This window comes from Myxocyprinus asiaticus, chromosome 20 (genome assembly GCF_019703515.2).
Source record: "Myxocyprinus asiaticus isolate MX2 ecotype Aquarium Trade chromosome 20, UBuf_Myxa_2, whole genome shotgun sequence".
NCBI lineage: Eukaryota > Metazoa > Chordata > Actinopteri > Cypriniformes > Catostomidae > Myxocyprinus > Myxocyprinus asiaticus.
In genome coordinates this window covers 31,092,083-31,114,803 of record NC_059363.1, presented here as the reverse complement: position 1 = coordinate 31,114,803, position 22,721 = coordinate 31,092,083, and the positions used below count along the sequence as shown (strand labels likewise).

The 22,721-nt window shown below is 38.3% G+C and overlaps 1 protein-coding gene across 1 annotated transcript in view; it reads right to left on the bottom strand.

The window, feature by feature from the left end:
* Window positions 1-22,288, bottom strand: part of LOC127411099 (stAR-related lipid transfer protein 9-like) — a 51,218-nt gene extending 28,930 nt beyond the window's left edge. Inside the window, exons 1-3 of the mRNA XM_051646465.1 lie at window positions 22,181-22,288; window positions 15,853-15,921; window positions 6,896-7,024 (exon numbers count right to left, since the gene is read on the bottom strand). Coding sequence (XP_051502425.1) covers window positions 6,896-7,024; window positions 15,853-15,921; window positions 22,181-22,288 — 306 coding nt within the window. The remainder of the gene's footprint in view (window positions 1-6,895; window positions 7,025-15,852; window positions 15,922-22,180) is intronic.
* Window positions 22,289-22,721: the final 433 nt, after the last annotated feature.

Sequence of the window (22,721 nt, the reverse complement as noted above, 5' to 3'; positions counted from 1 at the left end):
AAATGCCTACCTGAACCAGGAAACCTTGCTTCTTGCCTCCTCCTTCCACTGAGAAGTGTGACAGGAACGAATCCTTCAAACCGGTTTTGGGAACAATGGCAATTGTCATTATTGGGTGAACTGTTCTGCCTGACATACCCCTGGCTAAAAACAGAATGCTTCAGGATGAAAAATTAAAGCAGAAAAAATAAATATGAATATGAACTCCACTCCATTAAGAAGCTATTGGTGCATAATATGCCCAATTTTACAGTCTTAAGGTCTGTAATCAGTGTGTGGAGGGGAGAGGCTCTTTAATGTGGCCTTCTTAATAGCCACTCCTAAAGAAATCCTTGTTTCTTGTTAGATACCATGGGGAGTGTCAACTGAACCCGATCCAAGGAATGGGCTGTTCCAGACACAGATAAATACGTCAGCTCCTCCTCTTGTTTTTATATAGAGAACAAAAATACAGAAACACATTGAAGGGAATTTCTTCTACATCATATAGATAAAACTGGAATCTTCTCTGATTCAATCAGATCACATTAGAACTTTATATAATTTAAGCCACACTTAATAACATGCACATGAGACTGCATATGATAACATATTAGCAAACAAAGTGGCATTTATTTAAGAAAAGAAGCAACTTTTTCATGCAAAACATTTCACAAAACAAAAAGTACTTTCTGGCTGTCAAACGTTTGAGGAACATGCCCATAGTTACTGTGACAAAGTACACCTGTGGTTACTCAGAAAGGAACCAGCTTCATTCACCTACTGAAAAATAACCTTGTGACCTATTGGTTAAAATATTTTTTTTATTAGTCCTAAGATCCAGCATCATTTGTCTGCAACACAGATTGATATTTTATAATATAATGCAATGAAATTCGTATAACATCTGTAGACTCCATGTGATGACATATCCTTTAAGTGTAGCTTAAGTGTCCAAATACTTCGGGGCCACTGCATAATACGCAACAAATCACACAAATACTAAAAAAACAATACAATCAAATATAGAAATGTGCAATGTGCCATGAAATGTCACTTAACATGATCAAGGCCATGGAAATGATATTCATACCTCATTGTTAGGATAGAAGTATATATAATATCTTGCATGATGATTTAGACAACTCCCATATTTTTTAAAACAATAGTCTTACTGCTGGAGGATCACAATGTTGTATTTGAATTTCAAACCTGGAAATAAAAACAACTGCAGGGTCATTCCATATCAACTCAATTAGAGGTCCACAGCTCAATTTATGTACATATTCATTTATTTATTTATTTTTTAAACTAGCTTTGTCGCTAAACTAGCTTCATGCCATTTGACCAACATTTAGTTTTTGACCACTGAAAATGGGTCAAATGTAACAATTTATTGATGGAGTCACACTGAGAACCCAATATCTCTTTGATTTAACCACATAGGGCTTACAACATGAAGATACTGAAAGGAAAGCTTGTTCTGAACCAGAATCTAAAAGGTTATTAAGATATTTTTAATAGTTCTGGAGTTACAGGCACACCAGCTTTGGAAAAACACCACAAACAAAGTGTTTTTTTCCCATTTTTGGGCTCACACCATTGACATTCAATGCACCAAGGGGGCTCAGGTCTGCTGATTTTAGTAATAGACCTCCCTATCTCTGTGTAAAACTAAAATAATGACACTGCCACCTTTCTAAGGTTATTTTTGACCTGTACTTTTGCTCCAAAATCATAGGCAAAAATGTTAATTTTTAAAATAATGGATTACTCAAATATTGATCCATTGCACTTCATTTCAGCTTTCATCATCATTTATGTTTATCTTTCTTCAGAAAAATTATTAACAAAGGGAAGGTTTCTCAAATTTGCTTGATTTGACATGGAATAACCCTGCAGCCATTAAAACTCCACTGTGATAAGTTTCATGTTATGAGTCTGAGATCATGTTTTGAGCTTGATGTGAGTTTATGGAGAGCTGGGTTACAGTGGACACAAACAGAGGCTGGAGGAGGGGGCTGTCGGAGGAGCACTGAGCTCATTTCAGCTCGCTGGTCATCCATCATACTTTCATAGAAATTTGTGGGTCAAATTTGCATGGGAGGGAAAGAGGTCAGGGGATTCCACAGGCTACACAGAGATGGCCTACAGCAAGAGAAAGAGAGCAGCAATTGGCCACTGGAGCAAAGGTTAAACTGCAGGATAAAAAAAAAACCCTAATGGAGTCTTTCTCTTGCTTCCACTCTAATAAAAGTTCTCCAAGCGCAGCTGCTCTTATGAGGGTAAATGACTTCCACATCCTGCAGCGTGATTTAAAGTCCATGCTGCAGTTATAGAAGGGGCCTGGGAAGCTCAGTAAATAAAGAAGCTGACTACCACCCCTGGAGTCGCAAGTTCCAATCCAGGGTGTGCTGAGTGACTCCATTCAGGCTTCCTAAGCAACCAATTGGCCCGGTTGCTAGGGTGGGCAGAGTCACGTTGGGTTAACCTCCTCATGGTCGCTATAATGTGGTTCTCGCTCTCGTTGGGGCATGTGGTGAGTTGTGTGAGGATGCTGCGGAGAACAGCGTGAAGCCTCCACACGCGCTAGGTCTCCGCGGTAACACACTCAACAAGCCACGTGATAAGATGCGCAGATTGACGGTCTCAGACGCTGAGGCAACTGAGATTCGTCCTCCGCCACTCGGATTGAGGCGAGTCACTACGCCACCAAGAGGACTTAGAGCGCATTGGGAATTGGGCATTCCAAAATTGGGGAGAAAAGGGGAGAAAATCCCCCCCCCCCCCAGAAAAAATTCTCCTTTTAAAGAATGTTTAAGCTGCTCCTTTTTTATGTAAATTGCAAGCATATAATAACCAGGAGCTCCAAAAAGTACTTAAAAAGTACCATAAAAGTAGTCTATGCACTATATTGCAAGTCTTCTGAAGCCATCTAATAGCTGAGTAAGTATGAGGGTGAGTAAAAGATAACAACATTTTCATGAATCCTGCTTGTTACGATAATGTTGCTCGACTGCGTTTGATCTGAGGAAATATTTTTTTCCAAAAGACATGTATGCATCACTGGAATTTAACATGCAAAGTGCTAAATTCAGATTTTATGCAGTCAGCCTGTGAGTAAAGATGTTTTGTGTGGTTTTTCAGCACATCCAGCATGCCACTGAACCCCAGAAATACAGAGAGCAATTATGTCATTCACTGTATCCAAAAGGAAAAGAGGGAGGAGAGAGTCAGAGTGATAAAGAGATAAAAGGAGGGGAAAAACACAAAGCTGACTTCACTTGGAAAAGAAAACCAGCATTGTGCTCCAGCTCTGGACCAATGATGTCCTCCAAGCGTAATGTCACTTTGAAAAATCATTTGCTAAAGCAGCTGTGCCTTTGGAAAGAGAGGGGCTGCAAGTGATCCCAGTATACTCTAACTTCATTTATGTTGTACTCGCGTCACTTTCTTAAGCCTATGTCATCTAAATACAGATTTGCATACAGAATGTGATCCAACATGCCCTTATCTCACAACAGTTCAACAGCAGTCTTGCATTACCCTTCTATATCTATTCTGCTCCCAAACCTAATCCACCTCTTCACCAGACTCTCCTCTCCAGACATGGACATATTGCAGATAGACATGTTCCTCTAGAGACAACCCCCAAATCTTTAAGCCACAAGAGCAAACACATAGTATCTTCCCATATACACAGATGGAGGCGTAGGGAGGGGTGGCTGGCTCCTAAAGAAAAGGAGAGGGGGAGAAGCCGGAGAGAAGGATTGGGGCTGGTTTCCCCTCTGCTGAGGCGTCTCTTGAGTCCCCACAGGAAGGAGAGGCTCCAGTCTCATTCTGTTACTAGCAGCCACAGAGCATAGGAAGAACGAATTTAAGAGCAACATGTGAGAATTCACGAGAGACTGTGCACTGAAAACCAATTGAACTGAATTGGACTAGAATGAGTGAGTTCAATTTAGGATGAAAACTGCACCCTGGCAGATTTAAATGAATAATATTAAAACAAGAAGATAAACAGAGCAAAGCAGTTTAGGCTATCTGTGATGTGGTCAGCCTTTCCCTTAAAAAACTTTAGATGATAACCATAGTTTCCACCAAATTACCGTAGCTCCTACAATAAAACTGTTAACTTTTTATTAGTCACGACTGACATAAAAAAATAAATTAAAAAGACAGAAAGAATATAAAAGCTTTTTGGGTGGTGTGCATGTGTTGCTCCTTTCAAAAAGAGATCAATTTAATGCAACAGAAAGGAACTGAATGCAGGGGTCTTGAGAGTTTTGAAAAGTTGAACTGTGCCACTCTTAAAACGTGATGCTCATGGCACGAGTTGCTGAAAAAAAAAAAAACAGCAAGACGTTGGAAATGTTTCTTGGGGCAGTGTAAACTTGTATTCACACTTAGATGGAAATCCAAATTCTTTTAATGTTTTTTCAGCAGTATCAATAACTGGAATAACTACATATATGCCAAGGTTAATTTTTTGTAAGTGTCATCGTGCCATTGTGACGTAGACAGATCTCACAGTGAAATCGGAAACAGTAGGTTGACTTTTCTTTAGCTAAAATCGGTCTGTTCTTACCAAAATTCGAAATTCCCGAGTAGCCAAAGCGGTAAGTGTGAGCTCCATTTTCCGGGTGTATTGTCCAAAGAGGGGCGCCAAAAGCGAGTTGTGAAGCGAGTTGTAATGCAGTTAAGAGGAATGTATATTTTATAAACTGTAACCCCCAACCCAAATCCCAAACTTAAACCTAACCATCAGTGGATAAAAAATTTAATGTTAGAAGAAAAAATGCAACCTCTGAATCACGCTCATCACTGATTATGTGAATGCGATTACTTCATGGTTTCAATGCTGGACCCGGGTCTCTCGTGCTGATGACGCAACGCTCTTTCGATAGTGCCACAAGGAAAAATAGACAAGCTGGAGTCGACTCAAAGTTGTCTGATAGCAGATGCTGCTTGTCAATGAGTCGACATAATGTGGCCAATCCTAAGGTACTGGAATTCTCGGAAACAACGTACAGACTTCGTGTGTGATCATGTTGTGTGACGAACTCTGCTATACATTTTACTGACTTTTCAATGCCTTTAAAGCTGAAGTGTGCAGTTTATGCACTAAAATAATCATTGTTTTCAAACAGATTCCTGAAAATTCCCCCCATCTTCCATTGGCTGTACAAAAAGATAGTGCCATCCCAATGTTGGTCGAGCCAATCTTGCTGTGTTGGGCGCCACAGTGTTGCACATCTAGGTGAAATCAACCTATGGCTTACTTATAGTTGACTGCATGTTCAGCTGGGATATGAGAAATAATTTTACACTCGAAAAAATTACACACATCAGCTTTATTCAGTACTTGGGATTTCTGCATGCTGCATAAACATTTCATTCCTAAGTAACAGTATTTCTGAGTGACCGACAGTGAGCTGATCACAGAGCACCACATGATGCTGAGATTGTCTGGACTGGGCCTCCCTCCCACAGGACTCTAAAAAGAGGTCAGTCTCTCTGCCTGATCAGACCCGACTGCAGGCCACCCAAGGAATGTGAGCACCAGGCCTCTGCTGTGAAGCTCTGACTTGGCAAAATTGAAAGAATGGAAGAGCGAAAAGAAAACGTGTTGTACAGACGAGGTCATCGTCTCTGAGTAGGCAACCACAGATCAGGCTTTCATTAAGTGAGGACAAAGACAGAGTCTGAGGGGAACACCAGGGCATGGCTTAGAGATGATTCACTCACTGCCTATCTCTTAAAATGACAAAGGAGAGATACAGTTCATTTATTTAAACTCAGGCTACTGATTGTGTGTATGAGATCCAAGCTTTGTCTTGGTCTGGAGTGTGCGAGGCCTTGTGATTTTTTGCAACAGTCTAACACCACAGTAAAGTGACGTCCAACAAAAAATTTTGTCGGTTGCTTGGTTTCTACAGAGACAGAGTAAGGAGGAATAGATGGATCATTTGTAGAAAAATGTATGTCAATCGCATTGGCCACTATGGTAACTGTAGGAATTGAAGGGCAACCCTTAAATTAAACGAGGCAATTGCCTTGTTTTCTTTTTGATCTAGAACGTGCACACACAATATGCCCAAAGTATACTTCAGTCAGACGCTGAACATCCACGTACAGGATGTGTGATGCAAATTTCGTGCAACCAGATTTTTCTAACCGTGCGTACACACAGAATGCGCATGTGCCTGGAATTATTTGCACTAATTAGTGGGCCCACAATATGGCAACACTCATCGCTGAGCCATTGCTGTCAAGATGTAATCACCACTAAACATCAAGAGACGAAGGTAAAAAGAACAACAGTAGAGATTTCCATGTCAAGAGCGCGTTCGTGAGGAGGTCAGGAGATACTTGCATTTGTATAACAAGTCTGAAGGAATATAAAGACATAGCAGTCATAGCACGCATGTGCCAACCACCTGTGTATGCACACACAGTACATGGAGTATACTTTGCAAGGCTGCACATTCAACACTTTGCATACGCTAAGCAGTCAATGGGACTGTATGCATGTAATGCTTAGTTTAAGCATTCATCTTTGCATTTGCGTACTTGCATAGGTTATGTTTCTGGCCTTAATCATCCAACCTTACACAGTAACTGACATTCATATACAAGTAAAAATACAAATCATAGATTATTTAGGGAGATGATCATCACTTCACATAACAATTATGTAATATATTCTACTGTGAGAAAGACTTTTATAAAAGTACTAGTGTTTTGAATCTGCCAAGGGATAATATTTTCCTCAGACCTTTTCCTACTGGTCAAAGGTTTTGATTGGGCTATCATGCTGCAGCCTCCACCCAGCACATCAGAGATGCACAAGCTTATCGGCGTGACATCAACATCAGCACTGACACAGTAAACAAGTGTGAGAGTGAGAGCTCACCTCCTCTTGTGATGCGTAGTTGGGGGCTGATGGATCCACAGACCAGTAACAGTAATCAAAGCCAAACTCCATCAGTTTCTCCCTGGAGTCAGCCAGACCCTCCAAACGCCCGTCTGAACGCCCCTCCAACTACACAGAGAAAGCAAGAAAAGCAAGCAAGAAAGAAAAAAAGAGAAGGGGGATAAAGGGGATGTGGTTAACAGGATAAATTAGATTTGTACATTCTCTGAAAATAGTGCTTGCCCATCCAAAAGTCACTGTCACGATGATAGGGCGTTATTATGCTGTTCCTAAGGTGCACTGAGTGGTCTTTAGTGTTACTTTGTGGTTGCTAGGATTTTCTGCAAGTCTCTATGATATGCTGTATCTTAGAAAAACACATCTCAAGATCAGGGAATTTATCTCCATCTGGCTGTTTTTGAACGCAAGAGCGCATTCTCATCTTGTACGGTCAGGCTACAAAAAGGGAACTCCAAACTGCCAGCAAAGATATACAGAGCCCCTAACCTAACCCTTTCCTTAAACCTAACTGCCTGTGTGGAAGTGTCGCCCCTTATGGAGTTGGCCCAACACACTTCTGGAGTAACCCCGCCCTCTTCTGGAGTTACTCCTCCCTCTTTTAGAGATTCCACCCCCATTTGGAGATCTCCGGGGGTGCTTCTCATTTCTGAAATTGTGTATCCCCATTTTCTTTCATTTCTCCTTTCCTTGCTCCCTACTCTAGCTCTTCTTAGGAAATAAGGAAAGGATGCAAGGAAAGGATATGAGGATGGAGGAATCAAAGCAAGACGGATTTGTAAAATGAAACGTCCTGCTCACTTAAGCATCACTTCAAAGGGCCGTCTTTGCGCAGCCGCATTACCTCAGAGCACTTGACATTATGTTGCTGAAACTTGATTAATTGATATTTTCATAATAAAACCTAATAATTCAAGATGCATTGCTGAAGTATGTGACAATAACGGTTTATTTAAATCAGGGGTTTTCAAAGTCTTGGAGAGTAAGCCCCCCTCTAAGAAAATTTACAAGACCACGCCCCCCTTAGACACCCCTCTCTGAGTGAGAGCAGGGAGATTTCATAGAGCAGCATATATTTGACAGCACATGTCCAGTTTTGAGGGAGAGCCAAGGACGTCCGCGTGTGAGCGGAGAGATTCATGCAACCGGTACATGGATGCACTCTTGCATGATATGCATGCGTTCACGACATTAACAGAATTTTAACCCCATAGAGCTATGGTCTATTAAGCCAATAATTTTCATTTATCATCACAGTACATTTTTATAGTATGTTTTGATTTCACTTGGTGAATTTATCATCAATCTCTGCGCCTCCCCTGACATGCTCTGGTGCCCCCCTGTGGAGGCACACCTCCCAGTTTGAAAACCATGGATTTAAACCGTAAAGGTGAAACATGAATTTGAACTGTTGTATCAGATGTAAAGGGGGAGGAGAATTTATGGGTGCGTCATGTGTTTCGACCCAAATGTCTCCCGCATAGGATGCTCCTGTGCATTCTTGCTCAAGTGTCCTCGGTAAGCTTCCTCTGTCCTTAGTCCTTGCCTCCTCGAGATGCATTTAGATAATTACTATGTATCCTTCATGATAGTGGACTCTGATCAGCTTCCAGGTCAAGGGCTGGAGAATGGAGAAGCAAAGAAATGAGGATGCACAATATAATGAGTAGCACTGCAGGCTGCAGCTATACCTACTTGGGTAAGCCCGAGTTTGGTTTGTTCTTCTCACAGCTGCGTGTTGCATATACAGCTGGAGTTTTGCTTACTGCCCCCTGCTGGAAACAGACAGTACTTCAAGCTAGAATTGCTCCAGTAACTGAGTAAATTTTTTATCGTGTTATTTTTATATAATTAATCACACTGAATTAACGCATTTAATCGACAGCACTATAAATCCTAAAATTTACTAAATGGTATATTTAAATATGTATATTATACATATTCAGGAACTGTATCTATAAATTAATCAGGGGCAGTAAAAGAATACTAATACAACCAATACAAGTTTTTATGTTGAAACCTGCCATTCACAAGTGATACTGGTCGACACACACTGGAAAGTGCAGCGTTTAGAGCGGTTGTGCACTAAAGAGCAGCTAAGTCAGTTATTCAGATGACGTAAATATCAACATCATCATATATGTCTAAAAGATGGAAGTCTGGCATGCAAAACATGAGCTTATTGATGTAATCCAATTGGTCTGCTCCTTTATTCCAACCGCTACTGGTCGGAGGTTTCCGTAAATATTTTGTTTATAAGTGGAGTTAAGTTTTTACTAAGGGTACGTTTACACAACAACGATGTACTAAAAATGGAAAAGTTTTTCCTTTGCGTTTTTGAAAAGTTTCGCGTACAGACGACAACGTTGTCAAAACGATCCCCGTTCACACAGATCCGCGAAAATGACTAAAAATGCTGTATTATGCATGCCAGGTCAGTAGTTGGCAATGTCACTTTGTAAAGAAACATTACGCGCCTGCACACATAAGCATTCTTCCACAGAGCGGTGAATACAAACAATGAAGTTGGCGAAAGCATCGAGCAATTTTGTCTGGACGAACGATGAGGTTGCTTTATTACTACAATTACTTTGCTGGAGAAGCGTCAATAAACTCAAAATCTTGAGCAGCACAAACACAGTCCTGTAGTCCGCCATTGTAGTTTTAAAGTACTCGCGCACATGCCTATAGACTGAACTCTCAAGATTATTCAATAAACTCTGCTCATTTTTACCATCACTTCGTCTCCTGCCTTCTTCTGTATTCCCCCTGCTGACTCTTGGGCTGGTAGGAGAGTAAGTTAACATAACAAGCTGTTGATGTTGATTGGTTTTTGATATCAGACAGAACTCTGATATATGGATATCTTCTGATGGAGAGAGAGGTCTTGTGTACACTGGATCTAACATGCGTTTTCAATGCCTCATGTTTTCATATTCTAAGCATATCATTGAAAACTGTACATGGCATCACATATGTCTATAGGCTATATACATAAGCAGTGGGTGAATGAATTGCAGGGTAAAGGTACATCAAATACAATTAAGTAAATAACATTTAAATACAAATACATTTTTCCCATCTGAATCCATACATTATTTTCAAGATTTTCAAATTGCAGTTTCTGCCTACTGTACAATGTTCACACTCCATACAAAACACTCCAAATGAATAAATTGTTGATTATTGTTATTTGCACAGACACCAGTATTCATATTGACAATTATATAAATTGATGCCTATCAAACCATCATTCTTTATATAACACATAATACACGTGCGCATGGCGTCATAGTTTTCACAAATTCGCGTTTTTGTATGTTTACACGGAGACGATAACGGCATTGTTTTCAAAAACTTGCACTTTGAAACCCATTTTCAAAAGTTTGCGTTTTCAGGCCCCAAAACGCTGTTGTAGTGTAAACAAACAGCCAACACGCATAAAAAGTTTTCCGTTTTTAGTTGAAAACGTTGTCGTGTAAACGGCCCCTAAGTTTAATGGTGCAACGCTCAAATGTGTAGTGAGTGCCCCTTTACGCCACAAGTAGGCTAAGTTTTAGCCTACACACAGGCTGGTGCAACTGGCTCCTGATCCTCAGATCCCTCCTTCAATGCAAGTCTATGGGACTTTTTTCACCTGTTTTTAAAGTCTGATCACTTAGAAAAGTAATAGCACAACCCTCCTCAATAAGCCACACTATTTGAGGTATCATTCATAAGTTATTCGCCAAAGTACAATAGTCAGGGTTAGCGGTTTTGTTGAAATCCCTGAAACACACATCACGTAACTAGTCAATGGCACCAGTGATATGTTCTCTGTTGGAATGATTGAAGACATCTTTGAAGATCACATAACACTGTTTGTTTTCCTCCCAGCCATGTTTTCAATTAAGCAGTTTTCTTATCAACAGTTGATAACCCTTCTATAGCATGGATTCATACCCAGATTGAGTGTTGCCACAAACTACATTACACTCTATTGAGAAAAATGATTTCTCATTGAAAATCTATTTGGTCTTTCGACAACATTTAATCTATTATTGCGAGACCACCCCTTCATGAGCTCAGTTTTTCCACTAATAATGTTACACCACACAGATGCCAAGAACCAAGACTATGTGCCTGTAGCCTATGCCTGTGAAACTCTTTAGTGCCCTCAAAAGCAACAATTAGGAAGCAGTTAGGCTGAGAGACAAATGACTTGAACATCGAAGCGTGACCTGACTGTCAGCACAAAGTAATTACCTAGATGTCAGCAAACACGCATTTACATCAGTTCTTTATTCGCCCAGTTAAACAGATCTTCATGGCACTGTATGTGCGTGTGCAGGAGGGCAGTTAAAGGAGCAGGCAGAAACATGCCCAGGCATTGCCAGCCCTTCACCCTGGTAATGTTATATTCACAGCTCTTGTGTGTAATTATTCAGACAATGGCAATCCCGCAGCTGACTAAATGACCTCACAATATGGCCCACAGCTTCACTAATGAGCCCTAACACTGCACTCAGCACTGTTATATTTAGGCTCAATGATAATAATACATAAAATGAGATTAGATAATGTGGCCATGCTCCAATAGGCCTAGTTTCCCGAAACATAAGCACTTTTTACGTGCTACGTTAACTATACAATCAATTTATCATAAGCATTGTTACTTACACTGGTGGCCAAAAGTTTGGAATAATGTACAGATTTTGCTCTTATGGAAAGAAATCGGTACTTTTATTCACCAAAGTGGCATTCAACTGATCACAATGAATAGTCAGGACATTAATAACGTGAAAAATTACTATTACAATTTGAAAAAAAAATTCAGAACTTCTTAAACTACTTCAAAGAGTTCTCATCAAAAAATCCTCCATGTGCAGCAATGACAGCTTTGCAGATCTTTGACATTCTAGCTGTCAGTTTGTCCAGATACTCAGGTGACATTTCACCCCACACTTCCTGTAGCACTTGTCAAAGATGTGGCTGTCTTGTCGGGCACTTCTCACGCACCTTACAGTCTAGCTGATCCCACAAAATCTCAATGGGGTTAAGATCCATAACACTCTTTTCCAATTATCTGTTGTCCAATGTCTGTTTCTTTGCCCACTCTAACCTTTTCTTTGCAGTTCTTCCCATAAGGCCTGCACCCCTGAGTCTTCTCTTTACTGTTGTACATGAAACTGGTGTTGAGCGGGTAGAATTCAATGAAGCTGTCAGCTGAGGACATGCGAGGCGTCTATTTCTCAAACTAGAGACTCTGATGTACTTATCCTCTTGTTTAGTTGTACATCTGGTCTTCCACATCTCTTTCTGTCCTTGTTAGAGCCAGTTGTCCTTCGTCTTTGAAGACTGTAGTGTACACCTTTGTATGAAATCTTCTGTTTTTTGGCAATTTCAAGCATTGTATAGCCTTCATTCCTCAAAACAATGATTGACTGATGAGTTTCTAGAGAAAGCTGTTTCTTTTTTGCCATTTTTCACCTAATATTGACCTTAAGACATGCCAGTCTATTGCATACTGTGGCAACTCAAAAACAAACGCAAAGACAATGTTAAGCTTCACTTAACGAACCAAATAGCTTTCAGCTGTGTTTGATATAATGGCAAGTGATATAAATGGTGATTTTCTAGTACCAAATTAGCAATTTAGCATGATTACTCAAGGATAAGGTGTTGGAGTGATTGCTGCTGGAAATGGGTTCTGTCTAGATTTGATCAAAAATGACTTCTCAAATAGTGATGGTGCTGTTTTTTTTACATCAGTAAAATTCTGACTATACTTTGTGATCAGTTCAATGCCACTTTGGTGAATTAAAGTACCAATTTCTTTCCGAAACAGCAAAATCTGTACGTCATTCCAAACTTTTGGCCACCAGTGTATGTAAACTTAAATACATCTCACACCACTCGCCTCTACCTCCACAAGTATACAGCAGATGAAGTCATATGTAGTTACAGTATAACGATATTGGCAAAAGATTTTGCATTCGTTTTATACCTAAGTTCTACTTTGTAAACAAATGACAATGGTTTACAATTGGGAAATAGGCACTACCTAAATAAGTTACAATGATCCTATCTTTAAGTTAACAATACTTCTGCCATATCTCGGGTTCTCATTTACATGTTAGCATCTTAAAAGGAATATTCCGGGTTCAATACAAGTTAAGCTCAAACGACGGCATTTGCGGAATAATATTCATTACCACAAAAATTCATTTCGACTTGCCCCTCCTTTTCCTTAAAAAAAAAAATAAAAATGGAGGTGACAGTGAGGCACTTACAATGGAAGCAAATGGGGCCAATTTTCTAACGTTAAAATACTCACTATTTCAAAAGTAGAGTTTAACATGATTTTAGTGTGATAAAATCAGTTACTAACCTTTCCTGTGTAAAGTTATTGCCAATTATACAACTTCGTTGCCATGACGATGTAATGTCAACAATCAATAAAATCCTAAGATGACTGTAAAAATGACAATTTAAACAAATTTACAGCTCACACAATACAGTGTTTTAACAGAAGAATTAAAGTCTATCTATTTTCTAAATGCATGTTATTGATCTTATTGTGAACGATTAATCTATGCATATGTTTTATTTTTTTTTTTGACCTCATAATCTTTAATAAAAATTTCATAACTCGATCTTCCAGTGAAACAACACACTTCTCACTGGTGACTTATGCAGGATTTCTCCAATCATTTAGTCTACTTAAACCCTGCCCCTTTCTTATAAATATCACAACCTTGCGTACAGTTGAACGAAGCGTCAGTCGCATGTTGGTGAAGATGGCAAGGTGTATTTCATCTGTTTTCCTTCAAAACTATCGTTCCTTAACCCAAACTTCCTTGGTTACAGGTCAGCTGGTTTGAATTTACCGCAAATTCGTGGTTGTGTTCGAGACTTTCACGCCTGAATTGCTGAGGTGATCACTAATGAATACAACGCTTCGGATACCTCTGGAGTTTCTTTATATTTTTTTATCTTGGGATGCACAGCACAAGTAAGCGTTTTTTTCCTTTATATTTAGTGTATTGTGATTCAAAACGTTAAAATATAAAATCTTTTCCTCACTCGTCTTCAACGGCTACAGCCTCTTCGTAAGCAAAGACTGCGATGTGCTCGTTCATTTATGTTGTCATTTTGATCATAAATGTGCGGAGATCGCTGCTCAATTTCACCGATAACCAACTCCGGCTCGAGCAGCACGATGGTAGGGGTGTGTGTGTCCACTACAAACTCGCATTCACATCTGCCTCCGTTCCGCTTTGCAACGCTCATATTTTCATAATCCAATCAACAACCAATGGATAAACTCAAATCCCCACCATATTTTTTTCTTGTTCGATAAGCTGTTTCACTCAGAAATAAGTCACAAGTAAACAACACTAAAGTCGGTCGCAACTTCCGTTTCATGCCGACATTAATGTAGGTGCTTTTATAAAATTATAAGCTTAAACATTTCTGTTTAAACCCTCCAAAAATGTACCAGATTCACTTCCATTGTAAGTGCCTCACTGTAACCTCGATTTTTGCTTTTTTGAAAGAAAAGGAGGGACAATTTGAAATTAATTTTTGTGGTAATCAACATTATGCCACAAATGCTGTCGAATGACCTTAACTTGTACTGAACCCTGAATATTCCTTTAAATTATTTCCTGTCAAGTGGCAGTCTTCAAACTGAGCTCAAGGCTTTCATCAATCACAGTTAAACAGTTAAATCCCAGTACTCTGGTGTCAAAGAGATCAATGGTCAGGTCAGAGATTACTTATCCTCTAAAGCATAACGTGTGTGGGGCATGGAACAAATACAACTTGAAGATAAAGTGTGAATATACGTCTTTCTGATGCAGTTTTATATTTCTTTATGAATCTCCCAGTCAGCCTGCTATTCTTGTCTTTTGACAGCACATATTCTCCCTTTAAAACTGTCCTACTTTCTTTAAATAACTTCTCTCAGGGAGCCGGTCTTCATCTCTTTCTTTCCATCTCTCTCTCAAGCTCACAGCAGGTGACCAGATGTGGCTCCTGCTATTTCATGAATCCATTAATCAAGTGCAGAGTGTAAGGGAGTATTTCCGGCTCCAGAGACATTCAAATACAAACCATGAGAATGGGGTGGGCGATATAAGTAAAAATATATATTAAGATATTAAAAAATATATATATCACGATACACATTTTTACAGAAAAGTGGTTATGATTAACCACATAATTTTAAAATTATGATTTAAAAAAAAGGTTGCCTCCCCAACAAAAACACAAAAAAAAGAAAGTGCAAAACAGTCTGCGAGCATGGAGATTTCTGCCTTTACATGTTGAGATGATGTTGTACCAAGTATAGAATTTGTATTAACATGTTACAAAAGTATAAGGCTGTCTGGTAACACTTTACAATAAGGTCCCATTCGTTAACATTAGTTAATGCATTTTTAAAATCTAAACAAAAAAACAATTTTTTTTTCATTTGACTTAATTGACTGTGGTACACGTTTGCTTTGATTCTGAAGCAAACCCAACGATTATACATTTTGTCGCATCGTCCAGTTTCACATTTTGGATGTAGTCTTCCATGGCATACTGAAACTACTAGATTAAAATTCATGGTTAATTTGGGATGTTATTTTACAAATCACTCAATCTGACCACATCTCAATCCATTTTTGACAGCGCAGAACAAGCGCTAATAGGAAAGCTAGTCATATATAGCAACAGTACTATGAGGGGAGGGGCTTAGAAAAGGGGCAATTTGATGGAACGGAGGACACTTCATATCTGAACAGTAAGTGATTTGAACGATCACGTGGAAGTGATACTACACAATTTATCCTGGTTGACAGATTTCTGGCAATTTGTTGTTTCGACTATGTAAACTAAAGGATGTCTTAGATTAATCCATCATTGAATGTGGAAAAAAGTAAACAAAAGCAATAAAAAATTAACTCAACTTCACATTTCGGACCCTCACCACTTTGTCCTCCACCTGTACAGCTACCCGTCCTCCATCCAGACTCTCCCTGCAGAAAGACAGAACAATACTTTAGGGCATTGTGCAGAACACATCCAAATAAACATTTAGATGCACGCTAATATTCTTGTTATAAACTAGTGCCTCATTAAATGATGATGACTTTTAAAGCCTTTATCCTTTAACAGACTAAAGGACCATTCAGTTTTGAAAGTGTAACATTTGGCTATATGGGAATAGCATACAACCTTCCTAGCCTCACTAATTCTGGAGTACACAGTTGTATACATGGAATTCCAGTGTGATTATTAACCGAAAACAATATTAGCAATTATTTTTAACATATTTTTGTTGACTCATTATTTGATTGGACTGGCAAGAGTTAAAACATTTCACACAAATGGAATTAAAGTCCAGTTTACATATATATATATATATATATATATATATATATATATATATATATATATATATATATATATATATACACACATATATATACACATATACATATACATACACCCACACACACACACACACTACCGGTCAAAAGTTTTGAAACACTCATTCTTTATTATAATTTTTTTTTCTTCACATTTTAGAATAATAATAAAGTCATCAACACTATGGAATAACATAAATGAAACTATGAGAATTATGTTGTGACTAAACAAAATCCAAAATAATTCAAAACTGTGTTATATTTTAGCATCTTCAAAGTAGTCACCCTTTACCTAGAATTTGCAGACATGTACTCTTGACATTTTCTCAACCAACTTCTTGAGGTATCACCCTGGGATGCTTTTTAAACAGTATTGAAGGAGTTCCCATCTATGTTGGGTACTTATTGGCTGCTTTTCTTTATTATTTGGTCCAAGTCATCAATTTAAAAAAAAAAAAATTTTATTAATACAATTTTAGTTTTATAATGAAATAAATTAATATGGTGGCACAATTATATTTTTGTCTACAAAACTAATTTAAAATATTTAAGCATACGCCTTAAGATCAAAAGATTTTTAAGATCATGAGAAACATTTCAGTCAAGTGTTTCAAAACTTGACCTGTAGTGTGTGTGCATATATATATATATATATATATACACATATACACACAGTTGAAGTCAGAAGTTTACATACACTTAGGTTGAAGTCATTAAAACTCATTCTCAAATCTGTAACCACTCCACAGATTTAATATTAGCAAATTATAGTTTCGGCAAGTCGTTTAGGACATCTACTTCATGCATGACACGAGTAATTTTTCCAACAGTTGTTTACAGACAGATTGTTTCGCTTTTAATTGACTATATTCCCAAGAATTTCACACATTTGTGTATATGGTTGTGTGACAGTAAAAGTGATTTGATTTTGATATCACATTTCCAGTGGGTCAGAAGTTTATATACACCGAGTTAACTGTGCCTTTAAGCAGCTTGGAAAATTCCAGAAAATTATGTCAAACCTTTAGACAATTAGCTTCTTATAGGAGGTATACTGAATTGGAGGTGTACCTGTGGATGTATTTTAAGGCCTACCTTCAAACTCAGTGCCTCTTTGCTTGACAAAACCTCAGAAAATGGTTCATGCTTGGGAGCAATTTGCCTGAAGGTACCACATTCATCTGTACAAACAATAGTACACAAGTATAAACACCATGGGACCATGCAGCCATCATACCGCTCAGGAAGGAAACACATTCGGTCTCCTAGAAATGAACGTAGTTTGGTGCGAAAAGTGCAAATCAATCCCAGAACAACAGCAAAGGACCTTGTGAAGATGTTGGAGGAAACAGGTAGACAAGTATCTATATCCACAGTAAAACGAGTCCTATATCGACATAACCTGAAAGGCTGCTCAGCAAGGAAGAAGACAATACTCCAAAACCATCATAAAAAAGCCAGACTACAGTTTGCAAGTGCACATGGGGACAAAGATCTTACTTTTTGGAGAAATGTCCTCTGGTCTGATGAAACAAAAATTCAACTTTCTGTCCATAATGACAATCATTAGGTTTGGAGGAAAAAGGGTGAGGCTTGCAAGCTGAAGAACACCATTCCAACTGTGAAGCATGGGGGTGGCAGCGTCACGTTGTGGGGGTGCTTTGCTGCAGGAGGGACTGGTGCACATCACAAAATAGATGGCATCATGAGGAAGGAAATTTATGTGGATATATTGAAGCAAAATCTCAAGACATCAGCCAGGAAGTTAAAGCTCGGTCTCAAATGGGTCTTCCAAATGGACAATGACCCCAAGCATACCTCCACAGTTGTGGCAAAATGACTTAAGGACAACAAAGTCAAGGTCATGGAGTGGCCATCACAAAGCACTGACCTCAGTCCGATAGAAAATTTGTGGGCAGAACAGAAAAAGTGTGTGCGAGCAAGGAGGCCTACAAACCTGACTCCATTACACCAGTTCTGTCTGGAGGAATAGGCCAAAATTCCAGCAACTTATTGTGAGAAGCTTGTGGAAGGCTACCCAAAACATTTGACCAAGTTAAACAATTTAAAGGCAATGCTACCAAATACTAACACAGTGTATGTAAACTTCTGACCCACTGGGAATGTGATGAAAGAAATAAAAGCTGAAATAAATAATTCTCTCTACTATTATTCTGACATTTCACATTCTTAAAATAAAAGTAGTGATCCTAACTGACCAAAGACAGGGAATGTAGGGATGCACCGAGCCAATACCTGGATCGGGTATCGGTCCGACGAGCCCGATCCAAATCCTATACTGTGTGTTAGTCATGTTCTTTACGGTCAAGCTCAAAAAATGACATAAAAGAACCATAAAAACACAATTAAAGTAGTTCATATGACTCGTGCATTTTAATCAAAGCCACTTAAAAACGTGTGATAGCTCTGTGAACCACAAAAGGCTGCTCTGTTTACACACACACATTCGCGGCTATTTTTAGCCTCACAGCAGTGTGCAATACTTGAGCGCTATTCACGAACACCATCTCAGATGTAGATGCTCAATAGTTCGGTTCACTTACAATATGCATTTAGAACGGCACCGGAGGTGCATTTTACCAGAATTTGAATAAGAAGCTTAAACTACTGTGAACTTGCCTACAAACAGACACATACAGGACGTCATGGAGAGTTCAAAATGTCAAAATAAAAGCGTGAGGGTTTAAAAGTTAAAGGTGCACGATTGAGATATATTACTATATATTACTATTATAATATATTATTATTCAAATTTGTTTACAGATTATAATAATATTTAAGTTGAATGGGATCCAAAAAATAACTGTGTGAATGAAAAGTGGACTGATGTCTTGCAACTAAATTGAACAAAAAAAGAGATCTGAATCCTTTAAAATCCAGATAAGAGCTGAAAAAATTGGGCAAAAATATAAATAAAATCTACTGATGACTTATACTGGAATTATTAATTTTGCTGCTACATTATCCAGTATACTAGTTAACAATAAAGTTTTTCTTAATACGCTATACATTTATATGGAAATAATGTGTAGTTAGAGGTTTGTGTTTCTTTACATATTAAAGAGCACACCCATTTATTTCCACACAATAATGTAAAGATATTCTAAACTGATTATGCAAAAAAACAAACAAAAAAAACAAACACTGTATCAGATCGGGATCGGCCGATACTGCGATTTCCGATATCGGAAGAGAAAAAGTGGTATCGGTGCATCCCTAAATGTTTACTACGTTTAAATATCAGGAATTGTGAAAAACTGAGTTTAAATGTATTTGGCTAAGGTGTATGTAAACTTCTGACTTAAACTGTATGTGTGTGTGTGTATATATATATATATATATATATATATATATATATATATATATATATATATATATATATATATATATATATATATATATACACACACACTACCGGTCAAAAGTTTTGAAACACTTGACTGAAATGTTTCTCATAATCTTAAAAACCTTTTGATCTGAAGGCGTATGCTTAAATTTTTGAAATTAGTTTTCTAGACAAAAAATATAATTGTGCCAACATATTAATTTATTTCATTATAAAACTAAAATTGTATATAAAACAAAAATAATAATAATTTTAAAATTGATGACTTGGACCAAATAATAAAGTAAAGCAGCCAGTAAGTGCCCAACATAGATGGGAACTCCTTCAATACTGTTTAAAAAGCATCCCAGGGTGATTCCTCAAGAAGTTGGTTGATAAAATGTCAAGAGTACATGTCTGCAAATTCTAGGCAAAGGGTGACTACTTTGAAGATGCTAAAATATAACACAGTTTTGATTTATTTTGGATTTTGTTTAGTCACAACATAATTCTCATAGTTTCATTTATGTTATTCCATAGTGTTGATGACTTTACTATTATTCTAAAATGTGAAGAAAAAAATTATAATAAAGAATGAGTAAGTGTTTCAAAACTTTTGACCGGTAGTGTGTATATATTATATATTATATATATATATATATATATATATATATATATATATATATATATATACACACACACACACACACACACACACACACACACACACACATACATACATATACATACACACACACTCAGTGACCACTTTATTAGGTACATCTGTACACCTACTTATACATGCGATTATCTAATCAGCCAATCATGTGGCAGCAGTGTAATGTATAAAATCATTCAGATACGGGTCAGGAGCTTCAGTTAATGTTCACATCAACCATAAGAATGGGGGAAAAAATGTATCTCAGTGATTTCAACTGTGGCATGATTGTTGGTGCCATACGTGCCAGTTATTCTGTAACAGACATGGTCTACTGCTGTTGTAGCCATTCACCTCAAGGTTTGACGTGTTCTGCATTCTGAGATGCTATTCTGCTCACTACAATTGTACAGAGGGGTTATCCGAGTTACCGTAGGCTTTCCGTCAGCTTGAACCAGTCTGGCCATTCTCCATCGACCTGTCTCATCAATTGCAGAACTGCTGCTCACTGGAAGTTTTTTGGCACCATTCTGAGTAAACTCTAGAGTCTGTTGTGCAAAAAAATCCCAGGAGATCAGCAGTTACAGAAATACTCAAACCAGCCCATCTGGCACCAACAATCATGTCACATCTGAAATCACTGAGATCACTTTTTCCCCAGCTCCTGACCGATATCTGCATAATTTTAGGAATTGCACTGCTGCCACATGATTGGCTGATTAGATAATCGCATGAATAAGTAGGTGTACCAAAAAAAGTGGTCACTGAGTGTATAAGATATTGAATTATGGTCTGAGGACAGGTGGTTTTAGGATAATGTAGTTAGAATTTTTATAAAGTAAAGAGAAATTGCACATTTGTGTTAAGAACTTTCTGTGATAATCTCCGACTAATTTTAAAGTGTGAAAGTCACTAAATTCAAAATGAACGGCAGGAACGTTGTTGCATAAATAACTGCATTCTTGTCTCATGAATACTCCACTATTTCAACCCATTATCTTAAAGGAATAAGCCATTTGACAACATCAGAAAGTGCAAAAGAAGAAAATATCACATACTCCTGCTGCACAAACTCAAACCAACAGTTGCCTCTTAAAAGCCCATGATCTTCATTTGCACAATAGGGATGGAAAGCCATGAAGTTGTCCTTTGTGATGCACACTTCAGGGAGACTCGAGGCAAATGGCTAAGGCCAAGCCATTTCTATGGGCTTAGCACATGGAGGCAGCTTTTTGTCTCAACCTGGATATGGGAGGAGTTTCTTTAGTTTCTCTCCCTCCTGCACAGCACCCATATACTGTAGTAATTTGGCTGATGCTGGAGGGTGGGGCACTGGGCTCTCATGGGGTGCACACTGTAGATCAGTGTTCCCCCCAAAGGCTGTACTTAAAACATGAAGTAAAACACATGTGTCATATAATAAAACACAAGCAGTAACATATATAATGCATCATACATATAATGCATGTACATGTATCAGGCATCAAACACTCCATATTGCTGCTCAAAACAACCTCACAAGGTGAAATTATGCATTGCTTATGCATTCTGTCTTTCAATTTTACTATGCACAGGTAGCACCATAATAAATGCCAGAACTCCAATGTATTGGTAATGCACAACTAGTCACATCATAGATAAACACATGCATTACAATGAATGAGATATGATATACGAAGAGGTCAGACAGTAGCTCTTCTTTTGTTTCAGCTGTGCACAAAAACACTTCAGCGCAGCTCTTTTCCCTGACATAGCAACAGTACCAACAACTTAAGGCTGTTTATGGACTCCATTGAACACTACGTCTCATGCTCTTTAACAATCAGTTTCATACAATATAAGACCATGAAAACTTGTCATACCTGGAGTTCAGGGGACGAACTCGAATCGCGACTTTCACGTTGGCCATTCGTTTGACACAGGACGGAGGGAAACGATGAAATGCAGTTCACCTGTCCGCTATAGTCCATTTATTAAGTCCCTCCAGTGTCCTGAATTGCGCCGACCAGAATGAGGAAATCTATCCGAAGTCTTTCTGGCCATGTTATTGATATCGTCTAGATAATCACGGAGCACATCGTGAAGCCGCGGTCGCAGTTGAACTGCGCTGAAACTACCTGCTGTCTCTCCGTGAGGGGAGGTTACGAATCCTACTATGGTGAAGACTTTTGCTCATGAATATTAATTACATCTGATGAGCTTCTCAGTTGTCCTTATTGATTGGCTGAAAGACTGGCGCGAGACTTCTACTTTGATACGGCATGGCACATGAATATTAATTAGGATTCGTTCTGGTCATAATTAATATTCATAGACTCAGCATTCTTAATAGCAGGAAACTATACCCATGAAAACAAAGGCCGGTTGAGAAATTCTAGCCTGATGGCATGCATTTATTTTATC